General features: G+C 35.9%; 3 protein-coding genes and 1 pseudogene across 7 annotated transcripts; all 4 read left to right on the top strand.

Moving 5' to 3' along the window:
• Positions 1 to 769: 769 nt before the first annotated feature.
• Positions 770 to 7262, top strand: LOC125206369 (annotated as a pseudogene).
• A 577-nt stretch (positions 7263 to 7839) lies between these two features.
• Positions 7840 to 11229, top strand: LOC125208503. The gene is made up of 6 exons (XM_048108139.1): positions 7840 to 8479; positions 9379 to 9477; positions 9832 to 10009; positions 10368 to 10465; positions 10724 to 10785; positions 10882 to 11229. Exons 1-6 carry the CDS (start codon positions 8009 to 8011, stop codon positions 11006 to 11008), a joined length of 1035 nt encoding a protein of 344 aa, XP_047964096.1. The 5' UTR covers positions 7840 to 8008; the 3' UTR covers positions 11009 to 11229.
• A 1566-nt stretch (positions 11230 to 12795) lies between these two features.
• LOC125206090 lies at positions 12796 to 18948 on the top strand. 5 transcript variants are annotated; one of them, XR_007173906.1, is made up of 10 exons: positions 12796 to 13052; positions 13885 to 14119; positions 14309 to 14395; positions 14542 to 14711; positions 15192 to 15334; positions 15774 to 15948; positions 16036 to 16630; positions 17356 to 17442; positions 18213 to 18456; positions 18526 to 18726. XR_007173906.1 is itself a non-coding variant. In XM_048105393.1 (10 exons), the coding sequence occupies exons 1-9, from the start codon at positions 12883 to 12885 to the stop codon at positions 18330 to 18332; spliced, it is 1782 nt and encodes a 593-aa protein (XP_047961350.1). In that variant the 5' UTR covers positions 12796 to 12882; the 3' UTR covers positions 18333 to 18381; positions 18526 to 18726. The 5 variants fall into 5 exon arrangements, 4 of the variants coding, with proteins under 4 accessions (XP_047961350.1, XP_047961351.1, XP_047961349.1 ...); XM_048105393.1 differs by having other exon boundaries at positions 18213 to 18381; XM_048105394.1 differs by lacking the exon at positions 18526 to 18726 and adding an exon at positions 17509 to 17601 and having other exon boundaries at positions 18213 to 18340.
• On the top strand, positions 18820 to 21172 carry LOC125206368 (E2F-associated phosphoprotein). The gene is made up of 3 exons (XM_048105634.1): positions 18820 to 18825; positions 19546 to 19682; positions 20783 to 21172. Exons 1-3 carry the CDS (start codon positions 18820 to 18822, stop codon positions 21024 to 21026), a joined length of 387 nt encoding a protein of 128 aa, XP_047961591.1. The 3' UTR covers positions 21027 to 21172.
• The last annotated feature ends 1904 nt before the right edge of the window (positions 21173 to 23076 follow it).

The following is a 23076-nucleotide window of genomic DNA, read 5'->3' as shown; positions in this document are numbered from 1 at the left end:
CATTAATATAAGAGCATCTCCGGTGGCAAACTTCTCACTAGGACTTCCCACAAAAACCTCCTGTCACGTCACTAGGACTTCTCATCCCACTGCACAATGTAGGACTTCCACTATGACTTTCCGCAATAAAATAAAATCACAATTACTCAATTTACGGAATGAAATGAAGTACAACGAGCCGTATTTATAGAGTTTTAAATTAAAAAAAATTAAACTTTAAGTCGGACGTCCGACCCACGCCACAATGGCGGACGTCCGCCCACCCGTCGCGCGGATATCCGACGTCCTCACGGGACGTTCGTATCCGAGGCGATGTGTTCCAATGGCAAACGTCCCGGTCGCCCGTCGCGGAAGTCCGACCGGACGTCCGCCGTTGGAGATGCTCTAAGTACTCCATCTGTTTCTTCATAGTTGAGTCATTTTTCTATTTCGGAAAGTTTTTTTATAGTGAGTCATTTTCATATGTGGTAATTTTTTTTCTTCTTACTTTACTCTCTCAACTTTATTCACTTTATACTTTATTCTCTCTATCTTTTCCTCTCTCTTACTTTTTAATTTATTTATTTAATACACCCAACAATCATTTCTAAAATCCCGTGCCAAAAAGTTTGCCTCCACTATGAAGAAACGCTACACCTCCTAAAATCTCGTGTCATTTTCCAAGTATGTCATCTATTATGGGATGGAGGGAGTTCGATTCTACCGGTTGAAGTATTAGTACACTGTTTGAGAGTCATCTCTCTGAAAACTCTTGATATTCTCCTTCATACTCTCTCCAAGAATCTAATTTCCAATAATTAGGTGTGACAAAACGCCAATGGAGAGCGTCGTATCAGCTGTGGATCAGCAGAGCTTGGTTTCCTCCTTTTTGGAGATCGCCGTCGGCCAAACCGCTGGCACTGCTCGCCAGTTCCTCCAGGTGCTTTGGATTTCTGTTTTTATTTTTTATTTTTTTTTATGTTTCAGATTTTTTACTGCCAAACTCGATCTACTTATTCATGTAACCTACATTGCCAATGTCTCTCCTTAAACTTGTTCCCAATCCTTGTAATGTGCCTTTATGGTTCTTGAAGATGTTGGCTTTTCTTTGTTTTTTTGGTAGTAGTAATAATTCTGATGTGAAGCATTGGGAATCTGAATTTTCTTCTAATCAGCGGGATTGAGCAATCTCACCAACTGCAAGTAACATCTGATGGGTAAGGAATGCTGTTTAAGGATTAATAAGATTGTTTGAAGCAGGGGTCAAAACCATAATGACTTTCAGTCCTATGCATTGCTGAAATATTTTTGTGTCAAAATTGCAACTTGGGAGGGAACCTTTATCTTGTAAAAGGAATAGTTTGAGATCTCTATGCCTGTTGTGTGTTGTCCAGATATCTTCACGAGTTCTCTTATTGTTATAGTGATATTTTAAAACTGCAGTGTGTCTATGCCTTGTTGTTTTATGTTTTGGAACACTAATACTGTAGTATATGCTGTTGCTAGCATATCAGATTTGGATAGTTTTCTCATTAATTTAACGTAAAAATTCATTTGATGCAGGCTACTAGCTGGAAGCTTGAGGAAGCTATTCAACTTTATTTTATTGGAAATGAACGCAGGACAGGTCAACCTCCTGTGGGTTCTCCATTGGGAAATGATGTGCTCCTTCATGATTTAGAGAAGGATTTGGGTGGTCCAGATGTTAGACAAGATGACACCGACGGTGTGCGGGCACCTTTAGAGCATCCATTATAGGTGGACAACTTTTTTTTTTTGTCCATAGCCCCATTTTATTTGTCCACAGCCACAAAAAAAAGTGTCCGCATTAATAGTGGACACTTTTTGGTGGACAAATTTCACTTTATTTTATTTGTTGTATATTTTAATTCAATTACAATTAAAATTATCGGACTAAAAATAATTAAAAAACGAGATAATAATAAAATTAAAAAGTGCGATGAGACCAAATATTCGTTGTATTAATGGATACCGGAAAATTACACAACGAACATTTAAAAAAAAAAACATATAAAAACTAATAAAAACTCTTTCTCTCTCTCTCCAATACAATACAACACTTTAGAAACGAGAATTCACGAGACATCCATGAAATCTCAAGTTGGAATTCATCTTCTTCACCCAAACAACCTACTTTACTTCTTTACCTTACAATATACCAAAGCCAACTCACAAATCTCTCTCCATTTTTCATCTCATCCTCAATAATTCCTCTCATCTTCTTAGCTTACTACTTTTTCCCATCTCTGCAAATTTCAAGAAACAATCAATCTTCCTCTTATTGATAAATGAAACACCACAAAAAAAATAATTACAGATTCAAATTTAAAAAAAAAAAAAAAGAAAAAAGGAAAAGCCGGCGGCCGCCGCTTTTCTGTCTCATCCGGCCCGTCCTCGCCGCAAAGCCGGCGATGGCCCTTCCGCCCCAACATTTTCGTCCGCCCGCGGGGCGGACGCGTGCCCCCCTATAGACCGCTGCGGCTTAGCCGCCTCCGGGGCGGCCGGCGCGCCACCCCTATAGTGGTTGCTCTTACTTGTGAAAAGAGATGTTCTTTATGATAGTCCAATACTTTATAGGTATCCCAACCTTTCTAATTGCTAAATCATAATTTTTCACACTTTTATGATGTCTATAGCTTTATTTTATGACCCATTTTTACTTAATTTTGTTTAATGTATGTCAGATCTTATAAGAACATTCCTTTTCCACTTCTCTAAATTTGGTTTTCCTTGTCAAGCTGATCATTTAGCATCATCCATGATTCTATGTGCAGGTTGTTAATTTGGCACCTTTGTATAATATAGTATTCTGTATTAATATATGTTATTCTGTATTAATATATGTTCATGCATGGTTCAGAGAAGTAGTTTTTAGTTTAGACATATCATCTGAAGGAACTGTTACTGTCAACTTCTTTATTTGGTATTTTTTCTTACCAGGTATAATTAATGTAATAATAAAGTTTGCTAAAACTTCTATGCTATGGTATTATTTAATCACATTTTGCTTTATCCAGCATAACACTAAGAACGGGAGATTCATGGAACTCATTCTGTAGTTCCATTCCGGAATTTTCAGGAGGAAATGAAGCGACCTGGAATATGAGAAGCGGAACAAGGCTCATCATCTTCTGTTGTTGATAAAATTCAGGATCATCTTGCCTCTTTATATCGTCCTCCATTTGTCATAATGTACCATGGCCCCTTTGAAAAGGTAAAATGTATTTTATGTATATATAACCTTGGGTTTTCATTTGCTTTGGGTGGGGTCGGGGGTTAAAGGTCGAAATTCAAACTCTTTTTTAACCCACTTTCTGTAGCACCCCTACTTAATATATTCTCAAAGACTTGATCTTGTTTAATTCTCTTTGAAACATGGCCTCGATTACACGAACTCGTAGCAAATCTCGATTGCTCCCAAAGACACGATCTCATAGCGAATTTTCTTTGAAATATATCCTAAAATTTTCTTAATTTTGTTGAGTGAGGGAGACCGAGAGAGTACCCCAAAGAGGGACTTGAAGGTCTTTTATTTTGCTAACTTTTTTTTTTTTCTAGAATTTTCTAGCAACCTTTTCTTTATATTCATATATTAAATACTTGTTTATTTTAATGGAGATAAGAGTGGACAAATGTCATTTTCTAATTTAGTACAATTATTTAACTAATCTCTAGATTGTTCTACATATACAACACATTGGAAACTTATTTTCCCCACTTTATCTACATCACACGTGTATCATCAAAATTGGAAAATATATTTAGAAATCCTTTTATTTGAATTAAATATACATATCACATGATTAATAATATTTATATTATTCCACACTTTTGTTGCACCACATTCTAGGATCATTTAGTAAGTAGAGGTCTCTTAATATAGCGAAATTATTAATTCATACACACATATATATTTAAAATATTAATTTTCATCTAGACTCATTTTTGGGATGTTACACTTTCTCTTCTGAGCTTCAGTAAAAAAACCTTGCCTGTAATTTGTATCTAATTATGTTTTAACATGGTATAGCAGCTTTTAGCACTCACTGGTATTAATATCAAACTTGGATGGAAAGTGTGTAATTGATTTTTGACTAGTAATGCCTAATTATTTGGTGAATGATACCTATGTATGTGATGAAAATAAGAAGAAACAATCTTTATAAGCAAAAGAGAAAATTAAACACCAACTCATTTGAGATATCACTAATGTGAGTGGAGAAAAAAAACCAGGTTCAAAGGAGACATTAACATGACATCTTTTTTATCTGATTCGGTCTTTAACTTCAGAAAGTCATAATCGATAGAAAACTATGTTTGAGAATACTATTTGCTGAGTTGCTGAGAACCTGGTTCACAAAACTTCTTGTATGGCTGATTTGTTCATTGTTTGATTTGTTATTTGATGTTGGTCTATTTTGTTTCAGGCTAAAGATAATGCAAGAGATCAGAACAAATGGCTCCTAGTCAACATGCAGTCCACCAAGGAATTTAGCTCCCATATGGTACTTGCTTTTATATTCCCTTCCCTCCCCTCCCCCAGTGTTTCTCTCTTACTATCTGAAACAATTATATTTTTGTCTGCTTTGCAGCTTAACTGTGACACTTGGGCCAATGAAGCTGTTTCTCAGACAATCAAGACATACTTCGTCTTCTGGCAGGTTTGTGTTATCATATGTTAATTGTCAATTTGGAACACTGGGCCTTACATTTATTTTAGGGTTATTTTAATCTCTACATGATAAGAAATCATGTTAAGGCTTGTGTGTTTTCTGCATCAAGATGTTCTTATGTTGATACTGTGATAGGACAGTCGCATTTCTTGCATGTTCCACTTTACGTATGCTATGTATGCTTTTGATGAACAAGACGAAAATTTAAAGATGCATTCATATTTTGAGTGCTGGAATATGAGAGGGAAAAAAGTTGTTTGTGTTCAATTTTAATGTCTTTATGGTTGCACACGGGGCACAACTGATGTATGATGGCATTTGTATTTTATAACATCTGGAATTATGGCCGTGATTTCTAAAATTTAGCAGATATAGATGTTCTTGAGCACTCTTCTTTCTCGTGTAATAATTTTAGTGATAAACACTGGGAGCTAAAAACACTCTAAAAGTTATTAACCTAGATGATTTTTTTATTTTAATTGTTAAGTTCCAGACATTTAATATGCTTTAGGTGTACGACGATACAGAAGAGGGGAGCAAAGTTTGTACTTACTACAAATTAGACTCTATTCCAGTCATTATGGTGATTGATCCCATAACGGGTCAAAAAATGCGCTCTTGGTGTGGAATGATTCAGCCACAAAACTTGCTGGAGGTGAGTTTTCCATGTATTTCTCTTTCAACTATTTCTTTTTCCGAAACTAAACGTGTATGCCCGTGGAGGACTACATACTTTAAATTTAGGGTTGTGCATTGATACTTTTCTGGTCATGACATGTTTAGGATCTTTTACAATTTATGGACGGTAGCCCCTCAGATCTTCATGTCAGTCACTCGCATAAACGACCCAGAGAAAGCTTGAAGTCTCCTATTTCACATCCTCAATTAACTACAGGTTTTCTACTTCTACATCAAATCTCTGCTTGCCATATGCAAATCACTAATCATTATTCAAGAAAAATGTTCATGTAAATATGTCAATATATGCTGGATAACATCAAGATTTTTGTTTCTGAATGTTCCAAATAATATTGTCACTTTGTTAATCATCATTTTTTGCTGATTGTGCAATTTTGGTGGTTTTGTGAATAAGTTTTGGTAGTATTGATTCAATAAACTAATGATTGAAGATCTCTTCCTACGAAGTATAATTAAATCAAGTAAATAAGCATGAACTTCAATATTGTACCCAATGGTAATTTCCGTGTTGATTTGTTTGGCAGCAACTGATATGGCTAGTTGATCCATTTTGGAAAATCGTCATATTCTAGCAAAAGGATATTTTCTGATTAAAACCTCTCTTCAATTGTCGATGATATTTTTTCATGTTTTCAAGCTAGTTAATACAAAGAAAGTGTAAGATTGTCAGCTAGAGTTTTTATTAAGTTCCTTTACTTGATGATGGGCCAGTAATACATGGCAGAGAATGTATGACTTCTCATCTTAATTGTTCTAGTGCGTCATGGATGCCTTGATTTACTGACTTTAATGTTTTGTTCAATAGCTTCCCATGCGTATATTGTAACAAACTGAATTGTTGAGTTCAATTGCACAGTTTTATTAATATAATACCATCTCTTAAAAAAATAGGCATTCCTCATGGCCTCTGCCTAACTGAGTACTGCAGGAAGACTTCAAGCGTCCATTTAGTAACGATGTACTGACTTGATGTAGTTACTGATGATTGTTATAAATGTTTCAACAGCTGCAGATAACACTATTGAGAATGATGAGGACCTGCAGAGAGCCCTGGCTATCTCTATGGAAAATCAGAAGACGATTGATGTAGGTCAACCCAAGAAAGTGGATGATCCCACTGTTGAGGCACAAGTGAAGAGGCCAACTTATTTACCTTTTCCTGATGAACCGAAATGTGACAAGAGTCTGCTTTGTAAGGTTGGAGTGCGTCTCCTTGATGGGCGCAGAATCCAGTGGAATTTTCTGCGTACTACTCTCTCTCTTTTGGAGTCTTGCTTAAGACACTTAGTGTTGTTGTGTACTGTATCAAATATTATAGCATTCCTCTAAGACTCTTGTCATCACATGCAAAGTATCAACTTATTATGGAATTAATGCTTTCCTCCTGCTACACACCACCATTACCCTCTTAGTCTTACCAAGTGCTGCAGTACCATGTTTGCTTTCAAGTGATCCCTTTTAATCGTTCATTTGGTACAACTGCTATGGTCATTCTGCTCCTTTGAGCTGAAGGAAGATGGTAACCGGCCATTTCGCCTGAGCCAAGCTATTCCTGGTGCATCAACAACATTGGATTTTGATGTCAGTTCAACATTTGAGGAATCAGGTCTTGCCAACTCAATGATTGCAGTTACTTGGGAATGAAGACCAGGAGGGTCCAAAACCTGCATTGGAGAGAGTTTTTGGTTTGAAAGCTTGACTATTTATGTCCCTTTCATTTTGTTGTTTTTGTTAAGAAGGGGAGATGGGGTGGAAGGAAATCAGCCAAGGCTATTTATGCATCCCTTGTATATATTGCATCAAGTGAGATGGATACAGCAGCCTACAGTTTCAGTTTAACTATGAATCTGGATGGTTGCCTTTTCTTCCTAATTTAATTGAGTTTGTTTATGTTCTTTTTTCTTCTTTTCATCCCAAGCCCCACTATTATTCACTACGTCTACGAGATGTAAGAAATTGTCGACTTGTTTCATCCTTTCATTCAGTTACAAAATAAAGAAGATTTGACGTTTACCGAAGAACCAACTAAACGCATGATAAAAATCAGCAATACGACAGAAGAAAAAAGAGTAAAACTATCATAAACCCCACCGTACATAAATTTTCTTTTTAAGATTATTTCACTCCCCACATTGTAAGTGCTCTTATCTAACTTAATTGTGCGATTTGTGCGAATACTTGTTTTAGTGAATAGCCGATATTATTTTTAATTTCTTACGGTATAGAAAAGCCCCTCTTATCCAATGTTTCAGCCTATAAATTAACACATAATTTTAGTGGATTACATTAACAGCTTGGAAAATTGAAACAAGATAGATATAAAAATTGTCCTTCATCTTTTTCACTCTCAATGCTTATAATTATATTATTAAAATTATTTTAGTATCTGCATATAGCCTATGAAACATTAACATGAAAATCAGAAAATGAAATTAACTTCAAAAAGGTGAAATTGTTGCACATACATTAATAGCTGTACTACTGATTCTAGAAGGTATAACCCTCGCCTCACCCCATACATTAGACGGCAGCCTGCGCCGATTCAAGTCCGCCCTCCGCCGCCCGCCTCGTCGGCATTCTACTCCTCCACCGTTGAAATCCGACATCATCCAATATCATCTCTATCTCCACCCAACATGACCACTTGCAATGGCAGCTTCTGCTGCAGCTCTTCCCACACTTCAATCGATTCCTCCATTTCCCCATTCCCCAAACCCTTATCCTTAATTCCCAATCGCAAACCCTTCGCCCTTCAATTCGGTCCCACACTTCCGTTATTGACACTATCCTCTGCTGCTTCTCGCCCGGTATTAGTAAGAGCGGCGGCCAGTAGCGGCAAGAGCAACACCATCGATACAAAGAAGGAAGCTGAGGCGGAGGAGGAGGAGGAAGTGGAGGAGGAGCTTCCGTGGATACAGGAGAAGGCTCTGGATTTGGTCGAGTTCACTGGCTCTGTCACTCAGACCATTCCAGGGCCGCGCGTTGGGCAGAGCTCGCTCCCGTGGATGCTGGCGATCCCGATGGCTTATCTCGGCGTCACTTTCGTCATTGCCGTCGTGAAGACCGTCAGGAAGTTCAATTCCCCTCGAGAGAAACGCCGCAAATTGGTTGGTTTGCATTCCCCTCTTTCGGCAGTTTCAATGTTATGTTGTTTTACTTTTATCTCAATGCGTACATTGTGTTTATCGGAGTGCCATTTTTGCGTGATAACTGTACTGGTGTTTGGTAGAACGGTAGAACCGATGATGGTCATGTGGAGATTGTTTAACTGTAGCATGTTCTCTGTTTTTAAAGGTAGAATACCCGAAAATTGCAATCCTTGTGTTGGTGCAATGACAAATGATGAGTACAGTATGCAATGCGTCAGTTTTTAGTAGATTAATGTTAACTTTCGAATCGTTCAATATCTCCCGCCCATATTGGTAACTGGAATAAGCCTCTCTCACTTTCTCACATTCGGAGATTGGTTCAACTGGATTGGACCTCCATGTATTTGACAACCCAACTGTCATAGGCTTATAGCCTTATAGTACAACTTATTTTGGCTCGAGATATGCTCAGTAGTTGCTAAAACTTGTTACAACACAGCCGAATAGTAAATGCTGATCCTATCCTCCGACCAGAAGGGAATGATTGAACCGGTTCTATCTTTCTATGTAAGAGGAAGGAAAAGAAGAAGTGTAAGGGCTATACAATACGTAGCATGAAGCAGAAACAGTCAGAAAATATACAAGGCTTATGGATGTGGTACTTCAGTTCTTTACAATAGAGAGCTGATGATCCAGCCAAGTCGCAAATCACCTTCCGCCTGTGATATGCTGACTTTTCTCCTTTATTTTGTATTTGCATATAGCTGTGTAACTACTTTAACAGATAGTAACAAGCAAAGTGGTTTATTACATTCACTTAGCCATTCTTGTCAGTAATATACGTTTAGAAGTAGTGAGGCTTTATGAAAATATATTGTATTCATGTTTGTTTGCTTGACAAGATTAGCAATTTTCAGGTCAACAAAAATGCTATGCTATGCATATCTCTGGATGAGCTGTTTGCTAAGGGAATCGGTGAAGTAAACCAGTCAGCTTTGAAGGAACTGATGCAAAAGGTGAGTCACACATAGCAAGCATAATCCATGAATAAGTTATTTCCATAAAACTGTTTAAATCTTTTTTAGAAGAATGGGAAGTCAAAACTTAATTCAGTTTACACCTCCCATGCCCATTGAAGTTTCTGAGAAACACCCTATTGAAATCCATGAGACATTTCCCTGTCCCCTAAAAAGTAAAAAAAGATTCCGCCAGTAGTTGATATCAAGTGATACTACAATTTTCCCTGGGAGTGCCAGCTAAAATATAGTACTATTACATACCCTAGTCATTTGTTTCCCTTCAAGTGTGTTGATAGAGAACCATGTGTGCCATGCAAACTGCTTCATCTATTTTTTGTGTTGTATTTGCAGACAGGTTTTGACATGAAAGAGATTTTGCGTAAATACATCCGTTATGTGTTGAACGAGAAACCATTTAATCCAGACCTGATAGCAAATCTGATCCACCTCAGGAAAGAAACACAGTTGGAGGATTCTGAAGTGGCTGGCATTCTGAATGAGATTTCAGGAAGGATTGTCAACGATAAAGGTAACCATATGTGAACTTTTTGCTGATTATCGTCTGATTTAAGTGTCCAAAACATCTGTTGTTTCTAGACCAATCAATAACATATACAGCTTTTAATTTTGCACTTAACCTGAAAAATATCTGAACTTGTTCATAGCTGTCGATGAGACTTTAGCACAAATATCGTCTAGCGCTGTGTGTGTGAGCGATTGCTGAATTGCTGGTTAAGGTAGAACTGTTTTTCTCGTCTTTTCCTAGTAACTAGTACCCTACTTCCTTAAGCCCTTGAAGAGACCGATCTACTGGGATTTAGATTTATAACAGCTAATTGATCTTCACCAAGTTCATTTACTGATCTAGAATTTGCATGCATTTTCAGGTCCGGTGGTCATGGATATATCAGGATATTCTGAAAAAGGATTCAAAAGGAAACTAGCTGTGCAAGCTCTGTTTGGAAAGATCTATTATCTGTCTGAGGTAAACTTCTACTTCGATAGCAGCAGCATTACATTTGCCTATGAGAATATGTTAGAAATGATTGTTGCCTTTGATTTATTTGATCTTCGATATATAAATCCATATTCATCCTTCATCATGGTCTTGAAACCACTTTAACATCTTGCCAACTCTACACATATGTGGTGGGTACAATAGTCAGATCAGATGTAGTAATAAACTTTATTGAAGTTAATGTCATTGCATTGGCTGATCATCTCTTCTTGTGTCATTGATTAGCTTCCCGAGTTCTGTTCCCGAGACAGCTCCTTAAACGTAAAAACAGCATTTGGTGTGACAGAGTAAGTAGCATTTCCAAAAATTTAAACATACATGAAATTGTGATTTACCATCAGGGCCATTAAAGAGCTGTACCTCTTTCTCTATCCTTTTTTCAGTGAGGATGCTGAAAAGCTTAGGCTGCACACTGTCTCAGAAGTTGGGGATTTGGATTCACTAGAGAAGATGGTCGGTGAATCTGAAGAGGAAACAAAATTAAGTGATGATTCAGCCAATGCATCTTGATGCTGCATCTATTGCACCAATTTTGCTCTACGCAGAAGTTAGCATAACAAGAGAATATATCCACTTCTTTGTATACAATTTTCCTAAGATTTTTGTTCTATCAAATCCGGCTGACTGTGTACGCGAGGTTTTCGGGATGCAGTGTCTTTGTATATTTAAAGCATATGCTTCTGATTCTTCAACCATTAAATAAGAGATGCGTAAGAGTAAGGTTAGTTTTATTCGTATCGATTTATTTTGTTATTGTGGTTCATTATTCTAAAATAATAGATGCTTATAAGGTTAGCTTAGGTATTGTTTATAATAAGTGTTACTGTATCTATTTTTCTTACTTTTATGACTAGCATTTTTGCTTGCCTTGAGTTGTGCACTAATGTTATTAATTACTACTGCTAGTTACTTCCTCGTCCCCCATTAGGAGTCACACTTTCGTTTCTATACTCAGCTTTATAAAAATGATACTGTAATAGATAGTTAAAGTGGAGAAATGGTAAAGTAAGAGAGAGAATAATGTATACAAGATTTTTCTCTACATTATTTTTTCTCATACTTTACCATTTTTCCACCTTAACTATTTATTATCATTTTTATAAAACGAGTACAAAAACGGAAGTGTGACTCCTAATGGGGGACAGAGGGAGTATTATATAGTACTCCCTCTATTCCATTAGGAATGAAATGTTTTTCTTTTTAGTTTGTCTCATTAGAAATGAAACGTTTCTAAAAATGAAAACAATATACGCTCTATTTTTTTTTCTCTCTTACTTTATTTTCTCTTCATTAACTCATAAAACAACACTACTTAAAATCTTGTGCCGAAAAGTAAATGTTGCATATTTAATGGGATGGAGGGAGTAGTATAATAAATTAAACTGGTCAAATCTTTAACGCGCAGAAACTAAATGCACGACGTTCTATGGATTGTCTATGTGATACGTGTGTGGATTGCTGGTAACCTTACTTAAAAAATACTTCATCCACTTTCAGTGGAAGATTGTTCATAGTATTCATATTTTCTCTTATTTTAATTATAATATTTTTAAAATACGTGAAAAGATGGCTCAGCTATTAAAAAACGATAATAAACCGATAAATACTATATAAATAATATAGTAACTGTATTTACCTTTTGTGCAGAAAAAAGGTAAATATATTTCTTCAAAATTTTTTACAAAATATAATACCTGTCAAAAGTGTTTTGTTTTAGAAAAACTAAACTTCAATTTGGTCGTTTATATTTGATCTAGAAAATATTTTGGTTCAAAACAATATGTTTTGGTCTAGAATTATATATATGTTTTAAAATTTAACAAATGGGTTCTGACTAAATTAGTTACTTAATTATAAATCTAATTAGCTAGATTAATCTAACTAATTTAATACTATTAAAAATAAACAATATTTTATCTATATAAAAATTACTGTTAAAATTGATAAAATATTTTACTATACTTTTACATATAACAAAAATTAAACTTTTGAATATTTTATAATTTTAATCGGACTTTATTTTTATTATAGGTAAAAAAGTACTCCCTCCGTTGCTTCACAGTTGAGTCATTTTTCTATTTCGAGAAGTTTCTTCATAGTTGAGTCATTATTAAATTTTATTACTAATTTAATTAGATTTAATATTTTACGAGTTAATATTTTATTAGTGGAAAAATTAAATTTTATTATTAATTTAATTAGATTTAAAAATAAGTTAGTACTAGAAATAAAGATTTGTTTTTAGAATTCTACGTAAAAATGTGGTAAACTAGGAGTATGAATGACGAAGAAAAGAATCTGTTTGATTGAGTCGGCAAAATAAACTGAAAACCAGCAACCAAATCCTCAAAAACTTTGGGGTTTTTCTATTTCCGCGGAGATCAATGGACAAGGAGAATGCAGAGCCGGCGCCAAAGAACGACAGTCTCTGGAATTTGAAATCAATTTTCTCAAAGAAGACCAGCGCCGCCGCTGCCGATAACCCTCCCAACGACATTCCGCCGCTTCCTTTTCTCGCACCTCACACCAACTCCGTTGTTTCTCGTTGCTCCAAGTAATTGATTTCGACTCTGTCTCTCACCCTTCTGTGCCATTCTATGTTGAATACACTTGGTATGGTAGATATTGTTGTTTCCTGATATGTTTGTGTGTTGTACGGTAACGGTGGTGTCATTTCTCTCGGTGCAATTACTTTAACAGGATCATACGATCGTCTCGGTAATTTGGGCTAGTCAATAGGTGGTCTCGCTAATTTGATTCTCAATGCACTCCAATTTCTTGCCCTTATAGTATAAAACAGTGATACCCTAAGATGAAGCAATGTAATGAGAGAAGGAAGTGAGATAAACAACTACACACAAATTCAAGTGACTCACTCCAACTTCCAGTTGTTTTGAAAATATCCAACTATTTTTGTATGATTGTTCTCTGCTTTTCTTTCTTTCTTACAAGAAGTGGAATAGTGACGAACATGAACTTTTGTAGTGTGTTAGATCTATTCTATACTAGCTGATAGGGTTTAAAAAACATGTGAATACTTGTATCGGCACACATGTTGTGTGTTGGCACTATGTTTCTTTGTATCAACACATTAATGTATGACAAGGGATAGCGTTATATTATGATATCTTTAAAGGGGTTGTATATTTTTGTTTTATGTTTGCCTGTATTGCCTGTAAGTTTTACTTCACTTGCGAATTCCCTTCATCAATTCGAAGATGATTCCATGGTGCAGGTTGAATCATTGCCATTAAGTACAGCTAATATAGTAATTACTGCATAATTTTGTTTCTACTGTTCCTTAGAAACACTTCATTGATTCCTTGTGCTGTGCATGAGTTATGTCCATTTGAAGAATGATTTCTAACTCTATAAATTTCTTGTAGGATTCTTGGCATATCAGCCAAAGAGTTACAGGCCCTATTCGATGTTGAGCTACCTGATAATCTTAGGCAACCTCCATCCTATGCTAGGAACTTCCTTGAATTCTGCTCATATAAAGCACTGCATTTGGCCACCACAAAACCCAATTATTTAACTGACAAGGAATTTTGCCACCTGACATTTGACATGATGGTCGCATGGGATGATCCTGGTGTTGATAGTAACCTCATTGATAAAGTACGATTGGAACTAATATTTTCTTTGCCAAAAGTATAATGTCTATCAGATGATTGTTTGAATTGTTTTGTACTAATGGAGTACTCCACTATTTAGACTTTTCACAAGAGGGTGGGTGTGTGAAGTGAATTCCTGTTTTATTGTCAGTTCGCTATCACTTTTGGTCTCATGAGTAATATGTCATTGCAGGAAACAGCTTCTTGCAGCAATCAGGACGTGGAGGGTGAAGATGGTTGGTCATTATTTTATTCCAATTCAACCAAAATGGCTTTTCAGGTGGTTTTATCACTCAAATGAGTTCAGTGTTAGTATTGACTATTAAGAAACTCGTGCTACATATGTTCTGGAAATTTTTTATTTATGAATTTGTTATATCATATTACCAGCACCATTTATGTCAATTATGTTATTGTAAACATAAGGTTGATGACAAGAAAACTGTTGGGCCAGAGGCATTTGCTCGGATAGCTCCTGCCTGTCCAGTTATTGCAGATGTAACCACGGTTCACAATCTTTTTGATGTTCTAACCAGTTCTTCAGGTTCCCGACTTCATTTTCTGATGTACGACAAATACCTTCGAAGTCTTGATAAGTATGCATCACTTCCTTTATCTAACTTCCTCCATGTTCTTTGTATTTGCTTTGCCTGATCTTTTTAAAGAACTTGATTTGTAGCAGATCTGAAGTAGTTGGGTTAGTTTGTTAAGTTCAAAGATGGATATAATCCCTGTAATGAATCTCATCTCAGTATTTTCTATCAAAATTTAACGACTGAAAGATAACAAAACTACCTTTAGTGATGCGTAGATGCTGAGAGCCTCTCAACTTGCCTTCATTTGATTGAGTACTTTACAGCAAAAACAAATGTGCTTAAAACTATTTGCATCGTATGCACCCTGATAACTTGTTGTTTAACATTTGTTTTAAATGATAATTTCCCCAAGTTGCATTTTTTTAATAAATATTTATAGTGTGGTGCATGTATCTTTTCATCTGGGCTTTAGCTGAAAATGGGATGGATTGCCAATTATGTATGTTCCGGAAATCTTAGTGACTCCTACTTGTGGTGCAGGGTTGCAAAGTCAGCACAAAATGCACTGGGACCACAGGCTATTGCCGCTCTTTCACTTGCTGATGATGAAATTATTATAGATGTTGATGGCACAGTTCCTACACAGCCAGTTTTACAGCATATTGGCATGTCTGCATGGCCAGGTAAGCTGTAACGTCTCCTTTTGGAGCTGATTTAGTAGGTCAAAAGACTCAAAACCATTAAGGCCGTTTGCAACTGCCTAAGATCCTCTGTAATATGATAATATCTGAATGAATCACCCAGGAAATAAGAGTATCACCTCAGACAGAACAGTTATATTCTCAATTATGTCTTTAACGACTGTGCATTGTATGGAATTGTTTTATTCTATATCCTCTGGTACATCTTAAAATGATTTTAATAATGAATATCTGAATGTATCTACTTAGAAAAATAAGTAATTGTTAGATGATTTCACAATTTTAAAATTTAAAGGTTTGCAATATGATTTGTGTTGCGTATAATTATTTGATGTAGTCTAGTTTTGATATTTGAAATGTTAACAATCTAACATTTAACCATTATCTTATATTGGCTGTCCATCTTGTTTGACCATTTTAGGGCGGTTGACATTAACAAACCATGCCCTTTACTTTGAGCCTGGCGTTGGTATATATGACAAAGCTGTAAAATATGATCTAGCTACTGACACGAAACAAGTTGTAAAGCCTGAATTAACTGGACCACTGGGTGCTCGTCTCTTTGATAAAGCTGTTATGTACAAGTCAACAACCACGTATGGTCCCTAGCTCATTTACACAATATACATGTACTCTTAAATAATATAATTATATTGTGAGTCTTGACTCTAGTTTTGGTATAGAGCAGAGCCTGTGTATCTGGAATTTCCTGAATTTAAAGGTTGCTCAAGGAGAGACTATTGGTTAGATATCTGTCTGGAGATTCTACGGGCCCACAGGTTCAATAGGAAATATGGTTTGAAGGGAAATCAGCAATCAGAAGTGCTTGCTCGGGCGATTCTTGGAATTTTTCAGTTTCATGCAGTTAGAGAGGCCTTCCGCATCTCATTGTCCAACTACAAAGCATTGTTGTGTTTTAACTTGGCTGAAAGTCTTCCAGGTGGAGATATGATAATAGAAACTCTAGCGAGTCAAATGGCCCTCATAACTCCTAGTGCTGGCCAACAAGAGGTTTCTGTTTCTCCAAAAGCAAATAAACAGCCCATATTCCCTGTTGCATTTCTGACGCTTATTAGACTAAGAATTGTTTCACCGAAAGAGGGAGAAGTAAATGTAGAAGCAACATATCCCGCTGGGAATCTTCATGTTGGTGTAGCAAATCCTCTAGAAGCTGTCGTGAAGCAGTTGGAACAGGACACTGGAAAGGCTGAAGCTGCTCAAGCCACTGTGGATCAAGTGAAAGTTGAAGGGATCGATACAAATGTAGCAGTGATGAAGGTTCCCTTATTACATTAATTTTCCAGTTACATTCTTTTTTCTTGATGCAGGTTCAACCGTTTTAGCATATAAGTGAACCTTTTTCTCCAATTTGCTGGCAAATATATAATGTGTATGATGCTGTAAGCTATTAATTTTATATTTTAATTAATGATGCTTCTTTGATTGACTTATTAATTGCCTCTGTAAGTGAACTTGGTTTTCTAGATGATTAAAATTTGGTTCTCTCTTTTTTGCCTTATCGGGAAGGTATTGATTAACAAGTCTTAATTGTCAGAGTTTACTTCACATGAATGGTTATTTTGAAAGCTATATTCCATTTTAGATGGACTAGTATTCCTAAAAAGTTTTTTGTGGCAGAGAAGGTATACTAGTATTAAATTTCAGCTGCATAAACATGTGAAAGATGGAAAGTAAGTACAAGGGAAAACTAAAGAGAAGATTCTGCCAAATGCCCACAGACAGTAAATGCTGCCTAAATTCCACCCCGTTTCTTACTGTTAATGTGTTTATCTGATGGCAAATTTCATGAAAGAAAATTTAACAGTGATTATTCTTCATATCATAAGAATATGAGATCATATTTCCTCTTGGAGAATGCCACCAATAGGTGCTAGAAGTAGATAATATGACTTTGTTTGGTCGGTTAAGTGAATACCGTTCTTGGGTTACATGTATCTTGTTCCTTGCTTTTCCCCTGATAAATGATAGCCTTTTGTCTGCAGGAGTTGCTCTTCCCAGTTTTTGAGATATATGGCCGGATTGAACGTCTGGCTTCCTGGAACGATCCCTACAAGTCATTGGTGTTTGTGGTAATATTTAGCTATTTGATAGTTAGGTAAGAAACACTGTCATATCTTTCTATTACACTGCTGCAGTACTCTTACTCTATCAACGGCACAAGATCATGCCACTTCGAGTCACAGGCTGTCAAAAATGTTTGAATTACAAAAACTCCTATCACATCACAGGTCACACAGAATACCTTATCAACTTGGTTTAACTGCAACTGATCAATTACCATCATGTCTGTGTGCATGTCTTGTTTGAACCATTTTATTCAATATGCTCTCAGGCAAAGTTCTTGTAGTAATAATCACACACAATCTTGCTTGTTTCTTTCAAAATTATTTTTGCTCCTAAATGCTGGATTTAAGAAGACACCCGTTTTTGCTTGAGTGATACTTTCCTGGAAGAAATGAGAAAATGATCTCCAAAATTCTAGAATTGGACACTTTGTTGATCTAAGTTGTTTATATGAGATGGGCATGCTGTTCCCAAAAATTCTTTTAGTCCACAGCCCACTAAGGGAAATTCTTTGGTTCTCCTGCTTGGGTTATAAGCTATAGGAATCCTCTAATGTTCAGCTGAATTTTAGTTTCTCCTCTGATCTTCAAAAATAGGATATAGCTAAGGCAAAGGTTTCAGACATGTATTCATAGACTTGTTGGTGATTATTAGGCAATTTGAGAAGTTATAAAGAGAGTTGTTTGCTTAAAATTGTGTAGCATCTAAAAAATGGGGTTGTACCAAATCTGTTGCAAGTTGTAACTGTATGTAAAAGGTGCATTACAACTTCCAGGGGTTGGAGCAAGTACTTAGTACCATCCATTTTGGTATTTATGGCACTCGTGATGCTGTGGCGCAAATACTTTTGGAGAAGAAGACAACTGGAGGCGTGCAAAATTGTAGCTCCCCCTAGTAAGAATGCAGTGGAGCAGCTGCTACTGTTACAAGAAGCAATATCGCAAGTTGAGTCATTAATTCAAAGTGGCAATGTCGCTCTTTTAAAAATAAGAGCACTTCTTTTTGCTGTTGCACCACAGGTATATTCGCCGCTCTTCTAAAACTAGATGCTGTTGCTGTAACAATGAGTTTTGTGTTTTGAATGGCAGGCGACGGATAAGCTGAGTGTGGTGTTGATTGCAATGGCTTTGGGACTTGTATTTGTGCCAGTGAGATATGTGATCTTGATGGGTTTTCTGGAGTATTTCACGAGATATATGCCGTTGAGAAGGGAAGATACTGAAAGAGGGATGAGAAGGTTGAAGGAATGGTGGATCAGGATACCAGCAGCTCCTGTTCAGATTGTCAAGCCAGATGACAAAAAGAGGAAATGATCACCAACATTTTGCTACTTTGTTTGTGTAAATATTTTCCCCCAATGTATTAGGTTTTGTCTTGGAAAAATGCTAGTGCAGCTTTTGGGCCTATAGATTTGCCAACATCAGTTTAATTTCACCATCATCCTGGTGAAATGTTGTGTTGTAGACTTGTAGTACTATTATAATTATAAAAATTTAAAGTCATGCTAAGAAGGCCCTACATGCTGTAGTATTATCGTCAATTACCCTATTAAGTACCTACTCCGTTCATCCCACGTTATTTGATATGTTTCTTTTTTGTACGGGATTTAAAAAAAATTGTGTTTAGTGAGATAAATAAAGTAGATGAGAGAATAAAATAAGAGAAAGAAGAGATGCTAAAGTAAAAGAAAGAATAAAATAATAAGTAAAATTAAATGTGTCTTTAGCTAAAAAAAAAGTCAATCCACAATGGAATATATATTAAAAAAAAGGACTATTGGTTCCTAAAATTACAAAATTTGGTATTTGAATATGATTTAGAATTTCGGTAAAATGTATGAGAGATTTTTTAACTAAGTAAAACACAAAATAATATCATCATTTACACTTGATCAAAAGCGATTCTTATGTTGATTGTTTTGCTTATTTTTATTATACGTGTCACGTCAAATTTTAGTTAGGGAAAAATTGAACTCATGGGAAATTCTTTAATATGCATAAGTTCATTGATCAAATTTTAGCTAAAATTTCAATTAAAATTTGTGATTTTAATTTCATCAGCGGTCCAAAGTAAAAAAAAAAAAAAATTGGAGGCGCACTCCAGAATAGGCGAAGCCCGAATTTTACGACCCAAAATTGGATGAGAAGAACGAATCATGGGCTGAGAAACAAAGAGGAGGCCGAACCTCCGACGCTGTGCTCAGCTGCCCTGCTTGTTTCACTACCCTCTCTTTGGATTGCCAGAGGTATTCTTCTCTTCTCATTCCAATTTCCGATTACATTGGGGAAACTCAAACCCTTTGTTGATTCTCTAGTAATTAATCTCCATATTTTCTTTTAACTCCCCAAATATATGAATGTAGTGCCTTTTACACCTCCTTTAGTTACGTTCCCATTTTGTTGCTGCCTTAGTTGTAAATTGATTCAATGTAGGTTAGAATTTTTTTTTTTTTTAAAAAGTAAAAGAAAAATGAAATAGGAAGAATAGGTGAATAGGCTCAATTTCTCTTGAGCTTTGTGGACATTGTTGAAGAGTTCATAAATATGAAGGCCTCCAATCCCCTTATGCTTGATTCTAATAATGGCTGCTTAGGCTATTGCCACTGATTCTAATAATGCTTAAAATAAATATAAACCGAATTATTCTCATCAACCCTTGCATATGAGTTATCATCCCAACTGGAGTATTTGTGATATAGCACATGTTCTTCATTACATTGATGTTGTTGATCAACAAAGTGTTCACAACTTAAAAAGGACAAGGATTGCATCTAAAGAGTTTTATCTCTTCAAATCCAAAAACTCCCTTATCTGAAAATTCAAGTATTTCTCAGCCTATTGGCAGATGCAAGGCAAAAAGAAAAGGAAAATGTAAGACAACACAGTCTAATTCTGCCAAGTATTAGCTACGGAAATTCGAGCATGGAGGTTTGCCATAGATTATGAGGTTAAGCTAGAGAAGGCTCGTCTGGAGTTAGAGTGTGAAAAGATACAAAGAACCGATATGAAGATGAAAGAGAAAATGTTAATTAAGTTGTTGGAGAAAGATGACTTATCTCCACTGGATGTAGGGATAAAACGCAAACTAGTGGATATTGTGTTTGAAAAATAAATGTATTATTTGCTTGTATGACTTTAGTTTTGTGTATTCAAATGTAATATTAGCTAGTGACTTTATGTAATACTCCCTATGATTTTTTACCATTTGGTTCGTCTCCCAAAAATCCGATGCATCTACACCATCGGACTTATGAATTTCTGCATCAACACTGGACTCATGTATGCATAATCAGGTTATATCCACTCTTGGATTATTAACTTAAAAATTTACATTCTGTTAATACAGGCATGACAAGTACGTGACCCAATACCGAGCAGTTTTTGTTGTCAACTGTAGAATAAAGGAGGAAGTGCCAAAACCAGGAAGTAGACGAAAGAGGAACACAAGAAATTCTCAAGCTGAAACAGATCAAACCGGTGCAGCTGAGACATTTAAACGCGTCTGCTGTGCAGTTTGCTCAACGGATGTGGGTGTTATTGACGAGGATGAGATCTATCATTTCTTGAATGTTATTCCCAGCGAAGCATGACTTTTGCCTTTTGAATTTCTACTAAGGTTCTCTTGCTCTATTAGATGAAACAAAGCGGTTCTAAAGTATACAGAGAATTATTTACTTCTGTATTTGAATGAACAAAAGAAAATTATATGGAATTTTGCTAACTGATTAGTTACGCACATCCATAGCATAAAACATGAATACAATCGGAAACTGCCATCCCAAAACAGCAATATTCATTTTAACTCTCTATGCTCCTATCAAACCATCTACTATATGTTTCTAAAGCAGAACCAAATGTAAATATGGCACATACCAAGGCAAGTTGTTACAATCTAAAACACAATCACTGTGAGGGGGGCAAATGTTTCAATTTTGCTTGTAATATAGCCCCTGCTTCATTTGCTATACTTCCCTTTTTTGCGGCCACCTGCATTTAGTTTCAGTTATGACCAAGATACCAATTGCATACAGTGGTAATAGGCTTTGTATTGCTCACCTGTACTCTGAAATCTACAGTCTTAACACAATATTTTTGTGACTTATTAGCTTTGTTTTGATTATGATCTCAGAGTATTCGTATTATAGTATACTCCCTCTGTCCCATAAAAACATGGACAATAGGTATGGCACGAGAATTAAACAAAATTGGTAAAAGTAAGAGAGAGGAGGAAAATGGTATGACAAAGTTAGAGAGATTGGAAGAATGATAGTTAAAGTAGTGTTAGTAGATAGTGGGACCTACATTATTAAATTGATACTCTCTTCGTCCCAAGATAAGCGAAGCACTTCTTTTAGACACGGGATTTAAGGAATTGATATTGAAAGAGTTATAGTAGAGAGAGGAAAGTATGAAGAGAGAGAGAGAAGTAGAGAGGTAAAGAGAGAATAAAGTAGGTAGAGAATAAAGTCACTGGAGATTCTTTGTTAAAAAGGAAAATGACTCACTTATAGTGGGACATCCCAAAAAGGAATATGATTTGCTTATCTTGGGACAGAAGGAGTATAACTTTCCAAAAATAGAATGCATATTTTTGTGGGACGGTACACATATTTTTATGGAACGGAGGGAGTATCATTTTAAGTGTGAGAGCTCCATGTAATATACAATCATAATGAATGAAATTGGCACACTGGAGTAATTACGCAAAAGGTCAGAGAAGAGGAGAATTAGTAGCATGAGCAAATAATTATAAAGCGGCTGTGGCACAATTCCATCAGTTTGACACTTGATAATGATTCACAGAACAAAAGCCATAATGTCATCTCCTTCACATTAGGACTTGAATACTGTCACTAAGTGCTTCAGTATTGTGGGTCCCTGAGATTCAATGTTAATCTACTAATCTGATTTTGATGAAAATTTGTTATAGGCCAGCTTCTACCTTACCAACTAATCTTTAGGTTTCATGTCGAGAGAATGTCCTTAAGGTGATATTCCATGTGTAAGATGTACACTCCCCTAGACGAAACACACTAATTGGATGTTGATTACTCAAAATGCAAAAGCAAGAGAGGTTGCAAATTAAAAATATGAGGTAAAACTGGCATCTTATTTAGAAAAACAAGGTCAATTAAAGAAAAAAGGACAAAATATCAAGAGCTGCCTTCCACCCACGTAACTTGAGTAATTTCTCGCTTATACGGCCGAGGATATCAATAAACAGATATTAACATCTGAAAAATGATGTGAGAATTTTCAGAACACATACCTCGAGAAGTTGGTCATAGTTCGACTTGAGCAGAGCAATTTTACGCCCACAGTAATCTTTGCCTTCTACCATAGTTTTCTGCTTAGATTGAAACATCAGACTTAGGACTTCAATCAACAAAATTATTTTAAGTTGGGGATTTATCTCCAGAAATATGCAAGGCTAGATGATATGAAAGAGTACAAATTGTATCAACAGAATAACAGGTTAGGATAAGGGTGAGACTAGAGAATAGTCTACTACTTCTGAAGCAAACATAAAGATCTAGACCAACTTCACAGAATATTAACTATATAGCCTATATTACTACTATATAAAGATCCGCATCTTATAATTTTTAAATACTGATGGAATTAGTCAGTGTGCTAACC

The sequence above is a fragment of the Salvia hispanica genome, chromosome 2 (assembly GCF_023119035.1).
Source record: "Salvia hispanica cultivar TCC Black 2014 chromosome 2, UniMelb_Shisp_WGS_1.0, whole genome shotgun sequence".
In the NCBI taxonomy this organism is placed as follows: Eukaryota; Viridiplantae; Streptophyta; class Magnoliopsida; order Lamiales; family Lamiaceae; genus Salvia; species Salvia hispanica.
Note: the sequence above shows the minus strand (reverse complement) of the source record. Positions and strands in the feature narration are given on the sequence as shown.